The sequence below is a fragment of the Lolium rigidum genome, chromosome 6 (assembly GCF_022539505.1).
Source record: "Lolium rigidum isolate FL_2022 chromosome 6, APGP_CSIRO_Lrig_0.1, whole genome shotgun sequence".
Lineage (NCBI taxonomy): Eukaryota > Viridiplantae > Streptophyta > Magnoliopsida > Poales > Poaceae > Lolium > Lolium rigidum.
The window spans coordinates 40,741,031-40,762,840 of record NC_061513.1 but is presented as its reverse complement, the minus strand read 5'-3'; the positions used below and the strand labels follow the sequence as shown (position 1 = coordinate 40,762,840).

Genomic DNA, 21,810 nt, shown 5'->3' with positions numbered 1-21,810 from the left:
CACCGTATGGTCGCACAACTCAAGGCCATCCTCTGGGCGCTGCTCGCGCATCTCGCTGCTCTATTTGGACTATTCCCCATTTTGAGAACATGAACACTCAGTTAACACGGCTTGATCCTGCATCCACTTTAGACAGAATCTGGACATAAAAAGTACAGAAAAATCAAACGACGTTTAATTACTCAATTGCAGAGCACGTTTTTCTCAAAATTAGATAGAAACGTCACTGAATTGCACATCACGACAATCATTTGACAGCACATTAACAAAATGGTACAACACTTAGCCTCTGCGGCCTGTAGAATTGAGCGGTGCTAGATATTACCCGGACGGTGGAGGCATTATCTTCCTATCTTCCACTACAGCTGGGCATCCTCCTAGGAGGCGCCGACGGTTCTCTGCCCTGCCGATCGGCGTGGCCTGCCTCCCTACACACGCAGGTCCACTAGCTCCCGTCTGCTGCCCTTCCTCTCCTCCACGACGGCAACCTCCCCTTGCTCTCCTTCCAGGCGCCCCTTCATATTCGCCCGTCCCTTTCCCACGGCAGCGCCGGCGGCAGAGCTCTGTCCAGGAACAGCATGCACAACCAGCTCGATGGTTTGGTTGCAAGGGGGCAAGGCAAGGCGTCATTTAGCATCGAACTCACCATAATGGAGATGGATGGTGGATGCAAGGGGGGAAGGCAAGGCGTATGGAGGGCGTCGGCTTCGTGTGCGGTGGGACGACGGTGTCTTTAGCTAGAGTGACTTCGCGCGTGGGGAAAAAATAGATCTGAGGCCGTTTGGCTCCGTTTGTGAGCCAGCATCTTAAAGCAAATCCAACGGTAATGGATACGTGCTCACGTATACACGCGGTTACCAAATCCACTCCTAAAGCAAATCCAACGGTAATAGAACAAGGAGTTCGAATCTGAATTTCAGTCAAGGAAAAATATACCAAGAATCAAGATGAACACCCCAATGTTGGTACAAGCAAGCAAAGTGTACACGCCAATTATTTTTGAAGCTTTCCAAAGTGAGTATGAAAGATCCATGGCTGCATACATTAAATTATTAGATGGAAACAAATATGTTGTTGCTATTGGTAGTTTGCATGGTGATTTAACCTTTGAGGATGAGCGCTTAGTGATAGCTGATCTTCTGAACCAAACAACAACATCCTCTTGTCGAATGTTTGAAAGGACAGGAATATTGTGTGGACATGAAATGAAAGTTCTAGATATGATGAGCATACAAACATTGACAACACATTATATCTTGAAGAGATGGACTAGAGAAGCACACAAAAGGACTATATTGGACAAACAAGGAAGGAATGCGGTGGAAAATCCAAAACTCGAAGCTATGCTTCGGTACAAGGAACTATCTCATAAATTTCATACTATGGAATATAAAGTGGTATCCTCCATGGATTGTTGTTTGTTGTTAGAAAATGCACTTTATTCAGTTGGTCCAAAGTTGGAGGAAAAACTGAATGCATCGACTAGTGCTATGAATGAACCAAATAACGACAAGGAAAATGCTGACCCAAATGTGGAACAAATGGATGATTTGGCTAAGAGATGCACGGCTGAAGAAAAAAGGTCAATCAAATTTTTTGAAGAGAAATAAAACTTGGCTTGATAAGTTCTATAAGGGCAAGCGAAAGGCAACTAAACCCACTACTTTGAACAAAAAAAAGGAGCAAATGTATGTTCTAATATTCACATGACACAAAAATGTTGTCATCTATTAATAAACTAACTAGTTAAACATTTATTGGTAGCAACAAAAGCAAAACGATCATGTACAACCTCAAGTAGAAGTAAAGGATGATGACCACAAGAAAGAAGCCAATGTGGAGAGTGAAAAGTAGAATGTCATCGAGAGTTTTACCCAACTCCTCAGAGCTCCTTCTATTTGCGTTGATGATAGTTTTCACGGTGGAAATATGTACTAATGTCCAGATGTTGGTTACACGGTATGTCGGGAGCTAACTATAGTCTTTTGGGTGTATTTTGGAGGTTAAAGATAGTCTTTTGGGTGTATTTTGATGGTTGACTATAGTATTTTTTGGCCAAGCACAACCGGTGAGGCCTGAATGGAGGCTAGCAATTGTGTTCAATCAGTAGTACTTGTTGCCACCAAATTTGAATGATATGCTACAACCAAATGAAGTGTCTCATGTGAACTCTACAATGCTTTCTTGGTTTTACTTGTGAGTTGTCAATAATTGCAAATGTGTAGATGGATTTTCCGTTGTTATAATTGCATGATGCTAAGTGTTGTTTGGAGTACTAACAAGCTAAGCTAACGATAACTTAAATTTTACAAAAGTGTTGCTGAATCATGCAAAAATGCTGCTGAAATCATGTTAAAATGCAGCCAAAACTCAAAGTTGGCCAAAATTCGAACTGCCCAGAAAAATTCGGAAAAAATCTTGTAAATCAAATTTATTGAGTTATGTTTTATGGGAAAATTTTAATGAATTTCGACATACGGTTTGTGATCTGAGAGCATTTCAAGTTCGGTCCTAAAAATTGAAGTAAAAAATGTGAACTTCCCAAAATTTTGAAAAAAAATCCAGTAAATCACATCTATTAAGTTATGTATTATGAGAAAGTTTCTTTGAGTTTTGACATATGGTTTACGAATAAACGAATCTGTAGTTTTAGACTAACGACTGAAATAGGCCAATCTGGAGTCACTTTGCCTCTCTCTGTTTCAACTCGTTAGATCTGCAATTGATGTCCGAGATGAGGACTAAGTCTCATGGTGACTTATGACCAACAAGTCATTGAAGCTGAGTCTGGATGGGAGAGGAGGAGGGGGGAGGTTTGGCTTTTGGGGGAGGAGACGTTCGTTACTGCTGGCGACCTGCGGTGGTGCTCTGGATGGATGTGATGGATGGCTGTGGTGACGCTATAGCAGCCGCGCGTGCTTCATCTTGTGCTGCGACGCTCCTCGGCGAAGATGGAGCGCGGCGACGGTGGGCTCCACGTGTCAGAGAGGACCAAGGGGGCTGTGTGTTGTGGCTGATGTGCTGTGTTGGCGTTTTTAAAAGTTGTTTAATTGCGTGCAATGGTCCCCATGAGTAAGCGGCTGGTACGATATTAATTGTGGCAATCTTACATGGGGGGCAACTGTCTTCCCTGTAGTAGTGAAATACATTAACTATTTTATTTAATATTACTAATGTTTTTTTTGCATTTTGTAGAATACTAGGAAACATGTTTGTGTGTTGGAGCGGTAGAATGAAAATAAATCTTCAATAAAAAGCCAACGCAACCTAAATTTTTTTCTTACTTTGGAATTTAGAGAAGAAAAGTTATATTAAAAATCGTTGGAAATCTTCTAAATTTTATTTAATTTTACATTGGCCCGCTGGAGATGCCCTTATCAGAGCAAGCGATTGAACAATTGAGGTGGGCAATGACCATGGTGTTTGGGAATTGTGGAGGAGAGGAATACTCACTCCGTCTAAAAATAAGTATCTCACTTTTGTCTCGATATATAGGGCTCCTGGTTCATTGTGAGGCCATTGAAAAAATCCCTAACAATTTTTTAATATAACTTTTCTTCCCTAAATTGCAAAGCAAGTAAAATTTAGGTTGCGTTGGCTTTTTATTCAAGATTTTATTTTCCATTCCACCGCTGCAACGCATAGGCATGTTTCCTGGTATTCTAAAAAATATGAAAAAACATTAGTAACATTGTAAAAAATAAACAGTTAATGCATTTCACTAGTACAATGGATAGGTTGGCCCTCATGTAAGATTGCCACATTAACATCGTACTAGCCATGATTCATGGGACCACCGCACACAATTAAACAACTAAAAATAGCCTAAACAACACAGCAGCCACAACACGCAACCCCTTTGCCTTCTTTGACATGCACATGACGCCGCTCACGTGCCCCACCATCGCCGAGGAGCGCCGCAGCGCGAGACGAAGCACACATGGCCGCTCTCTCGTCACCACATCCATCCACATCACTGCTGCGGGTCCCCATGAGTAACAGACGTATCCTCCCCCAAAAGGCCAAACCTTCCCCCTCTCCCATGTCCCGACCACGGTTCCAATTTGGATGCTACCCCACACCACACCCCGCCCCACCTCCACACATCTCCCCTTCCCTGCCCCATCCCTCTCCGAAATTAGCAGTTAAACCCTAGACTACAATTCCTCCTCTCCTGCCCAATCCAAAGCGTGAGTTGAAGGCGTAGCAAGGTTAGATATTCCCCATTCCCCTTCCAGTTCTCCACTCCTCTCTGATGCTCTGGTCTACTGTTGCTAGGTTTGTAGGCGGTGGTGCTTGGTTTGCCGCCGACCAGGGAGGGCGCCTCTACTTCCCTAGGTCATCTCCCGCGGGGAGTTTCCCCATCCGGTTGGTGCCGTGGAGGGCGGGATCGTACAAGATTCCCTATTTTTTTCTAGTTTATTATTAGTGTAAGTAGCGGTTCTGTAGGCGTATGTGTTGAGCGGAGCAACAAATATGGGAATTTTCTTCTTTCTAGTCTTGCTGGATGCAGAGTTGAGAGTGCATAACCTTTTTATTTACGGATCCATCTACCTAGTATGTCTGTGATACTCGGTGCTAGGAATATGATATGTGCCAAAGATTGCATTTTTACTGCGCCATTTTTGGAAGTGTCCGCATGAGTGTGAGCAGTCAATGTTTGTTTGGTGACCTAGTAAGAAGCACTCAAGCGGATATCCCTGGAGACTGGCAAGCCCCACCCGTCCCATCCATCCATCCGTCCATACTGGGTGCCGGCGCATTTCTGAGGTTAAACCCTATAACTTCCGTGAAGGGAGTCAGTCCATAGAGAGAGTCATTCGTCGCCAAACAGAGCCGTCATCCACTAGATCCATCTGCAACACACCGGAGTAGATCCACCACCATTGTTCATCCATTTCCTCTCAAATCTCATCCATAGTCATAGCCATCACCTTGTAATATATAGATCTCATTGATAATTGACGACCATTGTAAGAATATTTTGATTTCAATCTAATTATTTGCCACAATGATTTCTATCTTTGATCTTGTTATCATGCGTGAGTAGTCCTCACGGGCTGCGGGTTTGGGTGGATTATCGCAGCGTTTATGTGCATCTAATCATATGAGTTTTGTGTAGAAAGTGAATAGGAGGTTTGTAATCTTGTACCTTATCTCTTTGCCTCGATTCGAGGACTTGTAGGTATCCAAGCCTCTCGGGATCGATCAAGGGAAGATGTGGGATGAGTGGAGAACGACGTGCTATCTCGCAACCTCAGTGACAGAAAGGGAAAAGTAGCGGTACACGTTTAGTGATTCGCCTTGGAATAAACGACACAATTATCTATTTTAATGATTTGGTCTGTTTTACTTAATAGCTATTGTTACTCGTGGTTGTGGGGATGATGGTTGGATCAATAGGCTGTTGTCACTTCTGATTTTAGAGGCAATAGTATTTACGGATGTGCTGCTCACAAATCTCTTATCACTATTTTATTTAGTACACATTGTTGCCCTTTATTTCTATATGTATGCGTAGATGCTTAATAATCCTTGACGCTAGCCTATCTTTTATCAATTAAATACAACTCAAAACAAAGTAAATTGGAAAGGTCTGGTAAACATAAGATAAAATTAACTAACAAGTCTTGTAGACTTTTTTTATAACCATTTTAGCAGTGCTTCCCAAGGTTCGATTAAACCTAGATATTCTAGAAAAAATGATTATAACACTATAATCCATAGTACGGGTCAAAGGTATCAAATGACCACTTGGTGAGGCAACAGAGCATGCATGAACGAGCGGTAATGTAGTTTAGATTTTTAGAGCAGCTGTACTCGTTTTTCTTATCACAGAATGTAATGCTTTTTAACGAGGCATCATATAATAAAGGTCTTTTCTTATCCGATATGAAGTATTCTCATATACTATTACTTTTTTCTGAATTTCTTTGAATTTTTTCTTTTCAGACAGTTTCAAGTTAGAATCACCAAAACAGGGAGAAAAAAAACAGACAAAGCGGGCTGTTTTCGGCCCCACGAGCCAAACGGGCCGACGTGTTGGTCCGTCAACCAACTGTGCCGTGCCGAAAAAAAAAGTATGCCGAGTTGCGCCGCAGCACGAGACGAAGCACGCTGCTCTCGCGTCACCACAGCCCCATCCAGCACATCCAGCCAGCCGCAGCACCGCAGCTGGTCGCCACCAGTAACGGACGTCTGCTTGCTCCCCCCCAAAAGGCCAAACCTTCCCCCTCTCTCCCGTCCACGGTTCCAATTCGGACGCCCCACCTCCACCTCCACCTCCACACATCTCCCCCTCCCTCCCTCTCCGGAACCAGCAGCTAAACCCTAGACTACAATTCCCCCCTCTCCCGCCCAATCCAAACCGCGAGCTTGAAGCCGCAGCAAAGGTTAGAGATTCCCCCCTTCCCGCTCCCCACTCCTCTGTGATGCTCTGGTCGGCTGTTGCTGGGTTTGTAGGCGGCGGTGCTCGGTTCGCCGCCGGCCGGGGACGGCGCCTCTGCCTCCCTAGGCCGTCTCCCGCGGGGAATTTCCCCATCCGGTTGGTGCTGCGGTGGCCGGGATCGTACAAGATTCCTTTATTTCCCCCCTAGTTTATTATTAGTATTGGTGTAGCGGTTGATTGGAGCGGCAAAGATGGGAATTTTCTTCTTTCTAGTCTTGATGCAGAGTTGAGTCTTGAGAGTGCGCAGCCTTTTTCATTTACGGCACCATCTACCCAGTATCTCTGTGATACTGGGTGCTGGGAATATGATCTGTGCCAAAGATTGCTTTTTTACTGCGCCGTTTTTTTTTTGGAAGTGTCTGGATGGGTGTGAGCAGTCAATTGTTGTTTGGTGAGCTGGTAAGGAGCATTCAAGCGGGCATCTCTGGAGTTTTGTTTGCATTCTCATTTTACTTGTCTGCCTGGATGCTTAGAACCCACCAGGCTGTGCAATGACATTGCTGCAGATAACTCGTTTGGATCTTTTATTTGTTACTTGGTGGTATATAGGTTGCGGTCGAGGACATTAGGAATATTTCTGTCCATCTGCTGTATCATCTGGGTGTTACCCAAATGTTGCTTGGCGCACATTTTCCGTGCTAATTATCTTTTTTCTTATGGACTATATAAAACGAAATTGTGTACACAGGGAAGGAAATGTGTGCTGCTTTTATCATCAGCATATGAATTTTAATGCTGAGCAATGGTTTATTATTTCCTTGTGGCTGCTCTAACATATCGCTTTATGAGGGTTGCTGGTTTTCATAGTGTGCTTGTGTATTTTGAAGATTTCTGTCTGATGTGCCACCTGGGAGTTTCCTAAAGAACAAGACAGGGTGCCCAAGATGAGCACAGGATTCAGCTCAGAGATCTTCGCGCAGAAGCTTGTGAAGCTCAATATTTCACAACAGAGTATAGAGAGTATCCTTTTATTTACTTTCATCCAGGGTTAACTTAGTGGTTTCTTTTCTGCATGTGCTTTAGGATAACTGCGGCCCAGCTAGCGTTTCTCACAGAAGAGACTGAGTTGGAGGTTTTTTTCTAGTTGCACCCTGTACAAACAGCACAAATCAATCGTTTTCATCCTACTTCTTCAGTTGACTTGATCTCGCAGTTCACTGGCTTCTGTGGTTTTGGAAGCAAAACTCAGAGCAGACAGCTTATGGAAAAGGCTAGTAGTGACTGTGTTGTTAGTTGTTACTTTTAAATTTCAGATCACTGTGCCAAGTAAACCTTTTGCATCCAGCTGATAACCGATTTATTTACGGTACTGAGAATTTAATAGAACTGTGCTAGTCTTTCACCACTGCTTGCTCAAATATGTTTCTTCCTGAACTCTGTACAAGTAGAATTTTTTTCTGTAGGCTTGTCTAGTTATTAGCTCACTGCTCAGCTTACCATTTTGCTAATAACTTATTGTTATGCTTAACAAAAAAAAGCTTTATCACACTGGTGTGTCTTTCATCATCGGTGCTGCCAGCAAGTTGTTGAAACATGGGATAGAGATTTTCACTCTGCTCCTCAAGAGAGGAAGATATCTTTGCTGTATCTTGCAAATGATATTATGCAGAATAGTAAGAAGGACGGCATGAGATACATACATGAATTCTTCAAGGTCATTGCTGCTGCCTTAGATGACTTGTTCACCAACGGAGATGATTTTGGACGGAACGTCGTACAAAGACTGGTATGTGAATCTTATTGGTCTTTATTTATATAACCACTTAGAAGCTCACATTCTTCAAACCTACGATTATAGCTATTATCTCATATTGTAATTGTTGTGTCTTTGTGGCAAGGCTGCTAAATTGTTGAGTTTAGCTATCTAGTTACTTTTTTGTGCATGTAATTGATATGTCATCTATTTAGGTAATTGAGAGTGCACATATTGCAATCTTTTTTACTTTGTGCCCTTGTTCAATTGCTTCTGTAATTATTAATTGGTTGCAGTGTGTCATTGAAGGCTGCCTTGTATTAGAATTCTTCTTAGATTTATGTTCACCCTGGAGTCCTACTCCTACGCCAAGAGGAGACCTGCATAGAAGGAAGGAGGCCACAGACCTAGCCACGTGTATAAAAGGAGGATCCAGGACCCAGCAGGAGGACCAACTTCTTCAGATCCACCGAAGCTCAAGCCTTCAAGTCGTCAGAATCTAAGACCGATTTGGGGTGCTCCGCCTAGTTTCGTCCTCATAGATTCATCAAGTTGCCCATTTAACTCGTCGGATTCACCTCTGTAACCCCCATTGTACTTTGTTCCCAATATAATATTAATTAAAGGCAGTAGTACGGCTATTACCCGCACAAGGCGAGCCTGAACTGGGTAAAACTCATGTCCCGTAGACACATGGTGCCCCAAGCGTATCTCCACGACCAAGAAAATCATGTACAATCATCATACCCTTGCGAGGTCCCGATATTTTTAATCCGTGACACCTTTCCTTTGCGACAACTTTGGGGCCTTTGTGCAACCCATTGCGAATGCTGTCGGGTTAGACTAGGCATTGCTGTAGGAGCAAATGACGGTCTAGACCTCTTGAGTCTTCAGTGAAGACACAATCCTTGCGGAGGTCTCAATCAATCGGTATCTATGGCATGCTTATTTTATTTCTGATTGGATCACAAGGCCTTTGATTGTGGCCATAAGGGCAATCACTTAATCTTTCGAGGTGACATGTGAAGATGACCATTCTGGGTTTGGCTAGACAGCCTTCTCGTGCTCATGGTACGTACAATGGCCATTTGTTTCTCTGTTTCGCTATTCTGGCCTCGTGTACAATTTTTCAGCTCGGACCTCTTTAGCCGTAGCGCGAGCTTTCAACAGCCATGGCTGGCGATGATTGCATGACTAATTCTAGGTCACGTATTCAGGAGGGAATTTTGAGAGTGGGGAACCAATGAACTATTCAATAGTGCTTTCCATGTTAGACACCACTTTTTTTTGAAGTACGTTAGACACGAAGATGTTAGACAACACCTTTTTAGAACCAATGTTGCAGTTTTAGAATGCCATTATGAACAGATATTGCAATGACATCTATAGTTGGAAAGATCTCTAGTTATATGTTTGATGTTGACGTTACTCTCTCTAGTAGGTCTCTGTAACTTCTTAACAACAGAACAAATGCTGAATAACAGAGGAAGAGAAAACGAAACGTTGTGAGGGGGAGGGGGTGGTTTGTTGGGTTCAGTCCCACATCAATTGTGGGATGGGTTAGAACACGACTTAGAAAGGTGAGGGTGGCCCCAGGTTTTATTGGTGGAGAGGGCCCAAGACCTCTTATAAACCTATGACACTCTTTGGTTGGGCCTATACATTGGGGTTGGAACGCTGGTTTAGCGAGCCATGTTTGCATAAGAAGTGGCATCACACCGTAGGTGCTCGAAACAAAATCTCAATTCAGTCACACTTGCAGGTCATGATTTTGGGGTGTATATCCCGATAGATGACCTATATGTGAGGGGGAGATTTGTTAGGTTTAATTCTACATCGGTTGTAGGAGGCAGAGCATGAGTTATAAGGGTGTTGGTGGCCCTTGCTAGCATGCTAGCCTTGTAGGGATAGAGAGCCCAAAACTTCTTATAAGCCTATGATACTATTTGGTTGGGCCTGGGTGGGCGGCCCAACCACTGGTATAGAGGGCGGTGCAACATGTACTTAAACACTGATTTGGCTTGTGTAACAGGGTTGCCAATTGACAAGTTCCGAGCAAATCCTAGCCGCCAGGCGCCAGCGTCCTACACTAGCTCCACTCATCCTTGGCGACCTTCTAGCCGTTAGGAGGTGGGGAGAACCCTGGATCTTTGCATGGCGTGTAGTTTTGGCCTTTTCTCTTGGTTTTCTGTGTCCTTAGTGCCGGTGTCTTGGTGGGGGAGATGATGTCGTGTACAATAGTGGTTTCCCCGCGTGGCCTTCGTGGCTGATATCGGGGAGCTAGCGGTGTCAGGAAACTAGTGCTCATCCTTTCTGTTTAGCCACAGTCTCTTTGGCAACAAATGCACCTACCAAATATATTGGTAAACAGGATGAGTTGACCAAATATGACCTGCATGTTCCTTTTTTAGTAGCTCATGTATCACATGCACGGGTATTTGGTAGTGCGGGGTTGAGAAAGGCAGGAACTAGAGTTTGATCTGGATTGTAGCATGGAGAGTCGCCATGGTTTGTATGGTGGGGGCTTGTCCCTTGTTATAGCACGAGGCTCTGATCTTTTAAATAGCCATGAGCAATTTTTGGTTATTTATCTCATTGCACACAATCTTTTTGTATCTTTCTTATTTTCTTGCTTCTGCTCATTCAGTTTTGGTAGTTTATCTCGTTGCATGTTGATGTACGGTCTAGACGCCCCTGTGGAAGTTTCTAATTGTTTTCTTGCTTCTTTTCATTCTCCTTTTCACCAGTGCTGCCTGCTATAACCAACATTTCATGATTATCTTTACTCATTTTTTGCTTGGGCTAGTTATGCTTAAGCGTATTGAAAAGCACCATGAAGTTTGCTAGATCTGCCCTGATGGGCTGTCGACGTGCAACCATGTAAATTTGCATTGGAAAATATTGTTAGCATGTGTCTTACGACATTCTTATGTTATGTCTGCCCTGGTTAAGTATTCAAGAAATAGCCTGTGCATGTATATCTCAGGTCTTAGGAAAGTCTTTTACTTTTGACATGATTGAGTTTGCATTTATTTGTGACAGTGACATCTCATCTTGCTACTTTACATTGTGTTACACTAGCATACATTTTTTTACGGGCTCAAATTATAGCACTTTTGAGTTAACAATTTTGGGTGAAAGCAAGTATGAAAGCCCACACAAGTGTGATTTACGTGGTTCCTGGAATTGGGGCACCTGTGGTGTTACATTATGTCTCTCTTTCCTCTGTTCAATTTCATGACTTTGTGTAAGCCTTGCAGGTTAATATTTGGGATGATCGCAAGTTGTTTGGCACCCAAGGACAACTTCTAAAGGAAGAATACACGCGGAAATTTAAGGAGCTGAAATCAGTAAGTAATATGAATTATTGTTTTGATATTCATATCATTCATGTATGCCTGTTGTCTGTGCCGTGCACAACTTATTATGGTTCCACATATTTACAGAAAAAACCTGGTGGGGAGCTAATGGAGAAGGTCATATCGAGCTACAAGCATATGCTACGTGCACCTATAGATGAGGACAAGTTAATGCGAAAATGCAACAGTGCTCTAAGCTTTGTTGACAACCTCAACAAAGAGTATGGAAACTCGTACTTAGGTAAGATATATATATATATATCGACACAGATTTTCTACAATATTGTCCAATATTGTCTCGTGATTCGTGTTGCCGTTAGAGTCTGTTAGCCATGATTGTCCGTGTCAATGGAAAAAAAGGTGTCCCATTCACACCTTACAGCCTGGCTAGGTGGTCCCGTCCACTGTGCGATCGTCAGAAGGTTCCACCAGCGCGGTGTGTGCGTCCCCAACTCCATGCAAGATCCATTCACTTTTAACTTCTGATAAAAATTCACAGATCCATTCTTTTTATTTCGGCTAATTCACGGATCCATTTTTTAGGCGAATTAACAGATCCATTCAAGATTCAAACATAATTAGGGAGGTTCATGCATGTTTATTTAGTGACAACGCAAATCGAATGAAGCATCATGCAAAATTCTGGATCAAAATAAAAAAATGCGAAACAGAAAGTGAAAAAGGGGGAAAACTGGGATGGGAAGGTCAAACGAGGCCCTCTCTTCCTAGACCCGTGCCCAGGGAGGCAGGATGGGACGACGCGGTGCAGATCATCCTGGAGGCGGGGCTTGGAACAGGCGGCATGCCAGGATTCTGGTGACCTCGCGATCCATACTCCAACCTCTTCCGCGCCATCATATCTTGATCTCACTTAACAGAACAGCTTTGGCAGATAGTAAATGAACATAAGTGATCTTTATCTGCAACAAATTAGATAGAACTCAGTGAAGATTCCCGGTTACTGATTGCTCGCAATGCAAAACTAGAACTGCTCAGCCCCAACCAGAACAAAAAATGACAATAAAAAATTTAAAAGGGAAAAAGGCCATCTTGGGTCAATCCCAGGGAAACCTGAAGTCGGATGGTTTGATGCAGTAGGACTTGCAATAGCAGCAAGAAGCCGTGGAGATTTTATAGGACCGAAATCACCTCCAAGGAGCATCTGGAACGAGTCACCCAAGACTAAGCACCTTTGCCGAGAGATGCAAACTAAAAACACAGGTATATATTCGTCTGCAAGAAATTCTTTGGTGGTCAACACAAATTTTATTCAGCGGGAAAATTATCTGATGTTAATACAAAACAATAAGTAAATTTGCAGATCCAAGAAAGATACTACTTGGATCGTATGAAGCCAAATTCTCAATCAAGAGAAAAAAATCCCAACAAACATCATACAGGGAAGACAGAGTTAACACATGGCCTGAATCCTGGCTTTACTGAGGAGAGCAACAATAATAATCCTTTGCTGAAAGATGCAAAATGGCGGAGCAGTCCTGGCACAAATCAGGCCCGATGCAAAACGGCGGAGCAATCCTGGCACAAATCACAAAATTCAACTCTAAAAATGTATGGAAGTGGTGTGTTTATTTAAGCACAGTGCTGAACAAATCCGCTGGAATTGAGAAGCTCAAATGATGACCGATCATTGCCAGCCAAAACCAAATCCAGGACACTAAATCAGTGGGTCCTTGCCGAATTTTCCACGAAGATCTGCCCAAATAAGGAAAACACACTAGAGAATCTGCCGGCCACATATCTAATAGAGAAACAATTCTCTGAATCGGGAGATGGAACAGGAAACTCCTCGGGCGCCAACGAATTCCGCAACCGTGCTCTGAGAGCGGCGGTCGATCCATGCGGAATCCACGGATGCTGCAGCCAGATCAAACCAAAGCAGACCAATCAAACAAGAGGAGGGGTCCAGTAAGAAAAAACACCGATGAGGAGAAGAGATCAGCAAGAAGAAAAATAAATCGAAATTTCTCGTTCTACATACTTTGATCTTGGCCTGTGGCAATGTGTACATACGCTCGCCGTCTTCGGCAGTGGTCCACAGTGGTCCATGGAAGGCTTGAGGAGGCGATGCGGAGGTCGCGGGCGGCTCCTGGGAAGGGAGCAGAGAGAAGGCGGTGCTGGGCTGCGCCAGAGTGCGGGCAAACATGGGGGAACGCTCGTGAGAAGATCTGCGGGTGGCCAGGGCAGGCGGACGAGCTGGCTTCTTCGCTGCGGCTCTTGGGCTGAGAAGGTGGGTTGGCCGGGGCAGTTCTCTTGCGTGGGTGAGTGTGGGTGGAGCCGAATAAAAGGAAAAAAAGGACTCTATTGGTTGCTACCGGCGTTAGTCAGATCAAGGGTGGAAAGTGCCCTACGGGCTGATCCAATGGTAGGATGGGTGTGCACAGTATTATTTTGCATCTCATCTAGTATTTAGTATTATTTTGGCGCTGCACAAGATGGTTTTAGTATTACTTTAAATCTCATCCAGCTGTTAGTATTATCTGGAGCTTCAGTGTCATTCTGTTGCTTAACAAATGGCCTGCTTCACATGACGGGTTGGAAAAAATGTACCTTTATCAGTGGCGTTTGATCTTTTCCCGAAAAATTAGTCAACCCGTCAAAATTATGCTGGCACAACAGAGCACACTGGCTAATTCCTCCTTGCTAATCCATCTAAAACCAGCCAACCTGGGTGTATCCAGCTGTGTATGACTGTATTCCCCTTTATCAGTATTGTACTCTTTGTAGCTCAAATATCTTCACTTGCATATTGCCAGGGAGCAGTAATGGATCTAGCTTTGTGGAGGAGCTGCAGGAACAACATAGTACCTTGAGAAACACCATTGACCAATTCAGAACGGCTGAATCACTCAGGGCCACTCTGGTTTCTCATTTGAAGGAAGCACTCCATGAGCAGGTGTGTAAAAGTAAATGCCTATGCAAAGTTTAAGATTTTTTTTTTGCGGGCAAAGTTTAAGATCTATTTGACTCATTGACTGAACTATTTATTTGTTTCATGGATATTCAAATGCTCCTTGTAATGTTTGAGTTGTTTTCAGGAGTTCAAAATGGAACTAGTCAGACACCAACTTCGGGTATGTTCCTACATTCAACAATGTTTTTTTTTTCTTAAGTTATCTGGTTCTGCAGAATTCCAATTATAGCACACTTTACGAAAAAATAATTTTGAAAAAAATAAAATTTGTATTTCATAAAGATATATACACGTTGAAGGGTGGGCCTGGCGCAGTGGTAGAGTATCTCCACTTGTGTCCTGGAGGTCCTGGGTTCGAATCAGCCTCCTTACATAATAAAATGTAAGGGAAAGGCTGCCTAGAAATACCCTTCCCCAGACCCCACAATGTGTCGGAGCTTTCAGCACTGTGTACGCCCTTTTAAAGAGATATACACGTTGTACAGCATAAACACATCAATGCATGGCTGGGTCCTCAGGTGTTGTGTGCACTAGAATATTACCTCCTGGTTCCTAAAACCTGGCAGCCCAGTTTTAGCCCATAAAACTCCAGAATGGGCTATTTATTACCTGCTTTCTGTGACTTGTATAACTGGCATATTCGTTTGCAAGTTTCTTCTAAGTAAAGAATTAAAGGGTCTGAAGTTCCAATTTGGGTTGATATCTTCTGTACTAGGCACATAATGGTTTATGCCTAATTTGTTCAAAATCAGTCTGGTAAGCAGCGGAGTTGCATTGTCTCAGCGAGGCAGCGAGTTATGCATGCGTGCTTGAATAGCCGTACTTTGTACTAATGTTTCCATTATTTACCAGGCAGCTCAGGTCCGATATAAAAAAGCTGATGATCTCTGCCAGAAGCTTGGAATAGATGTAGCAAGGCAGGAACCATCTAAAGGGCTTGAGAACTCCAGTTTCTCTGAAGTGCCTGTTACTTCTTTCCCAGTTTCAGCTAATGGTGATTCTTTTGAGAAGAGACAAACGACTGCAGTGTTGTATTCACGGGAAGGAGATGGAGGTGAGTATGAGAGCCCCCTCAACGGTGTTTTTTCTTCAGGAGCCACCAGGGACAGTATTGACCAGAAAATAGAAGAGCACTCTCCTGGTAATAAGAAGCAGAAGCTAGAGAACGGCGGATCTGTTCCTCACTCTCAAGCACCACCACCGCCGCCCCCATTCCCGTATCCTGATTTTGAACAGCCACCACCACCACCTCAGTATCCTCCATCACCTGAGTCTAGCCCACCGCCACTTCCGCCTTCAATGCCACCCCCAATCCCACCACCACCACCTACAACTGATGTATTTATGCCAGTCCCAGCTGCTCCAATGGGAGGAATGCCGTACAGCGTTTTCCCACCATTTCCTCCGCCTGTAAACTATCCCATGATCAACATGCCACCGCCTTTCCCTGGTGCTCCAAACCCTCCTCATCTGGGTTTCCCTGGATTTGGGGGTCCGTTCTATGGCCCGCCTTTCCCGTCGGCACCCCACCAATGAACAGAAGTTCTGTATCAGCAGATTAGTAGTGCCAGTCAGCCAGCATATGTGATCGTGGTACATGGAGGTCTGGACGGCTTGTCATAGGTTTCGTTTCAATCAAGAATATGGCCCGTGATGATTCATCACTGTATGTGTGTTGTGGAGCCTGCAAGGCTGTCCCAGTGTTGTACATTTTAGTCAGTTAGCCAGAGATTAGCTTGCTCAGAAAGTTAGTTAACTGATCTAGTTGTTCCTGCCTTGGTCGTGGAGTGAAAACTATAGATTTTGATGTGTCTGGATTCTGTTGCTCTGTCAGCCAGAAGAAGTGTGTGTCTGGTAGTTGTGGACAGATGCTGTCTAGCATGACATGTTTGTAACTTGTTATAGCGTGTTCTGGTTACAAGATTATCAGAAATTAGAATACATAGCTGTCCCTGTGATGTTTTTCTTGGGGTAGGTAATTCTAGTGATTGGTGTAAGGGGGTAATGTTGCTTGGTATCTGAATCTTTTGCTCGCTTAATTTTCCTTTCATTTTCATTTCTGTGCTGCCGTAGTGCCTGATGTTTTTCCGTGCCTGTTCGAGCTTTGCTTCTAGAGTCATCATGTGTGTATTTGTTCCTTATGAGATAAACATTACGCTGTTTTCTGATGCTGCAGTCTTTGGCGTTGTAGGAATGCTATTTCAGTTGCAGCAACTGTGTTAATGTTCTGTGTAGATCCCTGACATAGGTTGTTTTTGTTTTTGAGGGTAACAATGGGAGAGAGACCACTGCATTTTTATTAATATAAAGCAAATTTACAAGATAAAATTACAGGGCATAAACCAAAAGTCAAAAAAAACTGTCTAAACTTGAGATTGGAGCCATTGTTTGAGTGTTTCAGCATGCTCTGACATAGGTTGTTGGTTATCTTGCCTGTCTACTTCTGCAATATAGTATTCTGCTCTGTAAACCTTGATATTAGCCTTCCATACATGAGTAGTGCTCTTATTTTTCGTCCATCCACTTTTTTGCTTGGTAATTTGTCAGAGGGTAAAGCTGCTTCTATATTACTTCGCTCATTTGCCATTGGTTCCTAGTTATAAATTTTGATGAATGCTCCTAAAAGCCCATCTGGCTAAGTCTTAACACCACATAACTTGGACCATACTAGGCCCTCTTTTGACTTGCAGAATTCCAGAAATAATATAAATAGTCAGAATTGTAGTGACATGTCCTCTTGCGTCCTATATGACAGAAAACCATGGAGTAGACACCCAGTACATAGAAAAGAATGGAGTTGTATCAGGCGGTTTGAGTGGAACCCCCTATGCACAGTAGCTTTCGACCTTTGCGAAGTCCCCACGCAATTTGGCGGTGATGAAACATTCTGCAAATCAAAGTCCTGTACGCATTGACAGTCAAAAAAGAACCACTGTACTCGTTCCACAATGAATCGATACGTGGTAGTGTAGTAGCTATCAGATAGCAGGACAAATGCCACTGCACTGTTGTCAAACCCAGAGCTTTCAGGCTCTGCAAATTGGCAATCGCTGCCAAATGTTTCCTCCTTGAAGTTATGTTTCATCTCACAATGTAGCTAGCTAGGTAGCAGCATGTGGCTGACCATTATCTACCTGATGTCTGTGTGTGTGTCTCACCATCAGCACACAGCCCCTTTGTTTGACACACACGATCTAGCTAGCTAGGTTTCTCAGTGATTGGCACTTGCAAGTCATAGCACCAATAATTTGGAAAGTAACACTTCATGGAGCCAGTTCGTTTGCCTGCCGTTCACTTTCAGACTTGCTCAAGGTGGCTCCATCATTGCCTTTCGCCGTGTGATTACAATGAAAATGATTTACTCGAGAATCCTATGGACAACGATGTTTCTATAGACATAGGGAATGATTCTGTATGCAGCGTCGGTTTTGTAGTCCGCTCATGATTCTCTCTTCTTTTTTTCTTTCAAATCTGGCCCCGAGTCTCAAAATCATCCGTTCTAGATGGTTTGAGTCTGCGATGAAAGTCGAACACCACCAACTGTTGAAGGTTGAAAGATGGATATGTTTTTCATTTCACATGTCAGTTTCTTGCCGTGGGTTCTCTAATGGAATAGCTTAACAGAACAGAGAACCCCAAAAGGCAGTCTTTGCGCATAAAGTCCATGAATCAAATATTGAGCGAGTGACACGAGGGACATATGAACCAAGTCAAACAAATACATTTAACACAGACAAGTGCATGTGCATCTCCATTATTCCTCAATTTGTGCCAAAGTGACTAACAATATATATGGTTCATATCCATCCAGGCTTGGCGTGAGTCTGAGCCCAAGCCAGCCGATCTTGACATCTCACATCACCTTGGAGACGTCGACATTCTTCTTGAAACGAGACTAGATTCCCTGGCTCCATCTCTTATATGGAGTAGCTTAATTCTTAGTCGACTCATAGACCACATGGTTACACTATGATTTGTGCAATGTAACCATAAGTTGCAACTTGGGTTACAATTGAGATTTGTTCAATTGCAGATGAGGTTGCATGTAGAAAAACATCCGCTTCGTGATTCATGTTAGTCATGAGCTGCAACTGATAAAAATAACCGGACCGTTGTATTGCTTCGTCCTAGTCATGAAGATGGTTGCCAGATATCGTGGAACTCCTCTTCCTCCTGGTCACCCAGATATGCTGGCCGGCAAGGCAATGCCCCCGCGTCAGCATCAGGTCTACGCACCATGTCACACCACTGCGTCTTCAGCTAGTCTATCTTCATACAGTACCTAGCTAGCTTACTGTGCATAGCTCGCATACTTATATACACACGCGTGCATGCATTAGCTCGATCATCCATCCGTCATAACCCGACCGTCCGGCATCGATCTTGGTAGCCCTCCCTGCTAACTAATCTGAGCCCCGCGACATGGCAGCCGCAACGGAGAAGGGTGGGAGGAGGAAGAGCCTGGCGTCGAGGACGCTGGAGCGGTGCAGGTCAGGGCTCACGAGCGCCGCCGGGAAGCCGTCCACGGTGGCGGGGTGCTTCTCGGTGTACGTGGGGCCGGAGCGGGAGCGGTTCGTGGTGCGCGCCGACCGTGCCAACCACCCGCTCTTCCGGCGCCTCCTCGACGACGCCGAGCGCGAGTATGGCTACGCGGCGCAGGGTCCCCTCGCGCTGCCCTGCGCCGTCGACGCCTTCCTCGACGTCCTCTGGCACATGGACAACGACCGCGATGGCGGAGATAGCGTGGTTGCGCGGACGTCTCCGATCTGCGGCCTCCAGCGCGGCGGCGGCGGAGGCAACAAGGGCCGGGCGGCGGGGCATCGGGTGCTCAGCACGGCCAAGTCGTCGCCGGCCTCCTTCTTCCTCTCGTCCACGGCTTCTCTGGCGACGACGACGGATGGCAAGAGGAGGTGATCGAGCGAGCTGCTAGTATCTGCGCGTGGTGCGTCGACCAGTACGTAATCTTCATGTACTTAGTCTCTCTCACGCATAGAGCTTAGCTGATTTAGGTTGATCGGAGTCAAGAGAGGAACAAGATCTCTCTATGCATCAACGCATGCATGCAAGCGTGCGGGTGCTAGTAGAATCATTTTCGAAAAAAGCAAAGGAAATAGAAATAGGCATTCTTCCATGTATACAATTGTAAAATACTCAGTACATGTTTTTATCATGTAGCAAAGATCAAGCAAGTAACTACAAAGTCTACAGATAGTTGTGGACGGCCTATATATATGGGACTGCTGATATATCATGCCACCAGTCCTGCTGTCCTGCATGCCACTGTTGACCGGCTCCTGGCTTTTTCGACCTCCAGACACCCTACAACGTATAAAGTTCCCACCCGGGAAGCGTCCCCGGTGCACCCATGAGTTTAGATGTACATAAATGTTTTAAAAAATTGTGAAATAAATTTACAACATTGATGCTACATGTATCTACCATGTCATAAAATTTAAGAACTAAATCCAATATGCACCTCAAGAAATTTAAAAACAAAAATTTAGCATTGATGGTGACAATGGGTCAATTTCATGACCCAATTTTAACTAACCCCCTTCATTGCTAGAGTTGTTTTTTTTTTGTTTCTCCGGTTCGGTTTTGAATTAAGATTTGAACTTTTGTGAAACGATTAACATTTTTTTGTTAGTTTTTTTTTGTGACTTTTATTGTTAGGTTTTCGAATTTTGGAGTAGTTGGAGTACCTTTGAGTGGGGATGTACATGATACGTTCTCCTAGACACCCATCTCCTCTTTCTGACCTTGCCATCAGATCAGGTCATCCCTCTTAACACCTCCCACCCCCACCCTGATCCACCCGAACCTATACCTAGGTAAGTGTTGTTATGCATTCGATCAATAAGAAAATTGTCATGTGCGCACGTGTAACTAATATCAACTTGATATTAATACATTTTTCGGTTAGAAAGAATACACCACACACACGTACACACTTCTCCAACCACAAACCCAAATGACGAATCAATGCATGTTAGTGACTTTTAGTTCATGAAATGAAAATAATTTTGGTATTATTTCCCACTCATGGGCCCTTTCTCTCGGTTCTCCATCTTCATATTGGTCATTCCCCAATGGCCTCTCTCCTCCCCCCATTCTCCCCGTGGTCAGCATAAAATGTTCTTTTGATGTGGTGTCATTTCCGTGTCTAAGGAGGGTAACATTGGTCTCAGCATGACCAAGAATATCAACGGTTCCACATTTGCATCATACATTTCTATAACTATCTTCAGAGAATGGTGAACTGGAGTCATGTAATGTTGGTGTGAAGATATGAGTTGTCGTTTCTACATGATATGGATGTAATGGATTTTATGTTTATGTTTGTTGTGGATTATATCTTTCTAATATTGCGTGAATGTTTTTGATGAACTACTTTGTGGTGGCACATTACAGTCAAGAAGTTATCTACAAGGTTAGATTAATGCACACAGACATACTAAACCGTCCGTCTGCATTGTGACACCAAAAACACAGTCAAAATATAAACATGGTCACTGACATGGCCTCACATCATCAAATCTTAAATTTCCGTGGCCGAGAAGGGTCACATCATGTGTTGCCAATGAGTGTCGAAGCCGTCGATCATGAAGTGAAAATCTATAGCTTTCATGTGTTTGGATTATTTTGTTCTATATCCGCCACTAATGTAATCGAGTACAGATGCTGCTGAGCATGACATGTTTCAGTATAGCATAAAGTGTTGGTTACAAGATTATTGTAAATAATTTTATTTTGAGGAAATGCAAAGCTCGCATTTCAATATATTGAGAAGGTAGTCTTTATCGGCCTAAAAAGCTAGCAGCCAAACCAACAAACAGATGATCGTAACTTAAAATACATGGATGTTTATGTGATGTTATTTCGATGTTGATAGCCCCATGTTTTCTCCAGGGGTGACCTGGGTGCCCTTGCCGGCGCCCCCAAACCCCTCCTTCTTCCCGTTCCTGTCACTGCCACTGAAGGACACCAGTGGCCGGGCGAAGCCTGCTTGGCCCACAGCGTGGCGGCGGGGCCAATCGAGATGTTCTGTGTGGATCCTTATGTAGATTGCTGGTTATCTTGTGTGTATTTCATAACGAGTTATATCAAGAGGTTAGAGAGGAACCCCCACGCGATTGGCAGCTATGAAATATGATGGCGCTACACCCTGGACTAGCTCGCCCTCCCTCGCTAATGTACGCTCATGGACAAATTTAGAAGATGATGATAGGAGGAGACAGCACAATTTTCCTGGCGACGAACGCCCCGGCGCACAAACGCCCTTTTCTTTTTCAACAAACTGGCGGACACAAGCAATACACAATGGAGGAACTTTATACGAGGCACTCACACATGATGCTCCGCCCCATTTCTGCCTACG

At 44.0% G+C, this 21,810-nt stretch overlaps 2 protein-coding genes across 3 annotated transcripts; both read left to right on the top strand.

The window, feature by feature from the left end:
- Nucleotides 1-6,235: 6,235 nt before the first annotated feature.
- Nucleotides 6,236-16,358, top strand: LOC124664895 (regulation of nuclear pre-mRNA domain-containing protein 1B-like). 2 transcript variants are annotated; one of them, XM_047202315.1, is made up of 8 exons: nucleotides 6,236-6,388; nucleotides 7,273-7,408; nucleotides 7,927-8,174; nucleotides 11,402-11,491; nucleotides 11,588-11,741; nucleotides 14,275-14,414; nucleotides 14,557-14,592; nucleotides 15,285-16,358. In XM_047202315.1, exons 2-8 carry the CDS (start codon nucleotides 7,333-7,335, stop codon nucleotides 15,966-15,968), a joined length of 1,428 nt encoding a protein of 475 aa, XP_047058271.1. In that variant the 5' UTR covers nucleotides 6,236-6,388; nucleotides 7,273-7,332; the 3' UTR covers nucleotides 15,969-16,358. The 2 variants fall into 2 exon arrangements, with proteins under 2 accessions (XP_047058271.1, XP_047058272.1); XM_047202316.1 differs by having other exon boundaries at nucleotides 6,236-6,392; nucleotides 7,276-7,408.
- Nucleotides 16,359-18,854: 2,496 nt separating this feature from the next.
- Nucleotides 18,855-19,502, top strand: LOC124662510 (auxin-responsive protein SAUR32-like). Its single transcript, XM_047200337.1, has one exon. It carries the CDS (start codon nucleotides 18,855-18,857, stop codon nucleotides 19,344-19,346), a length of 492 nt encoding a protein of 163 aa, XP_047056293.1. The 3' UTR covers nucleotides 19,347-19,502.
- Nucleotides 19,503-21,810: the final 2,308 nt, after the last annotated feature.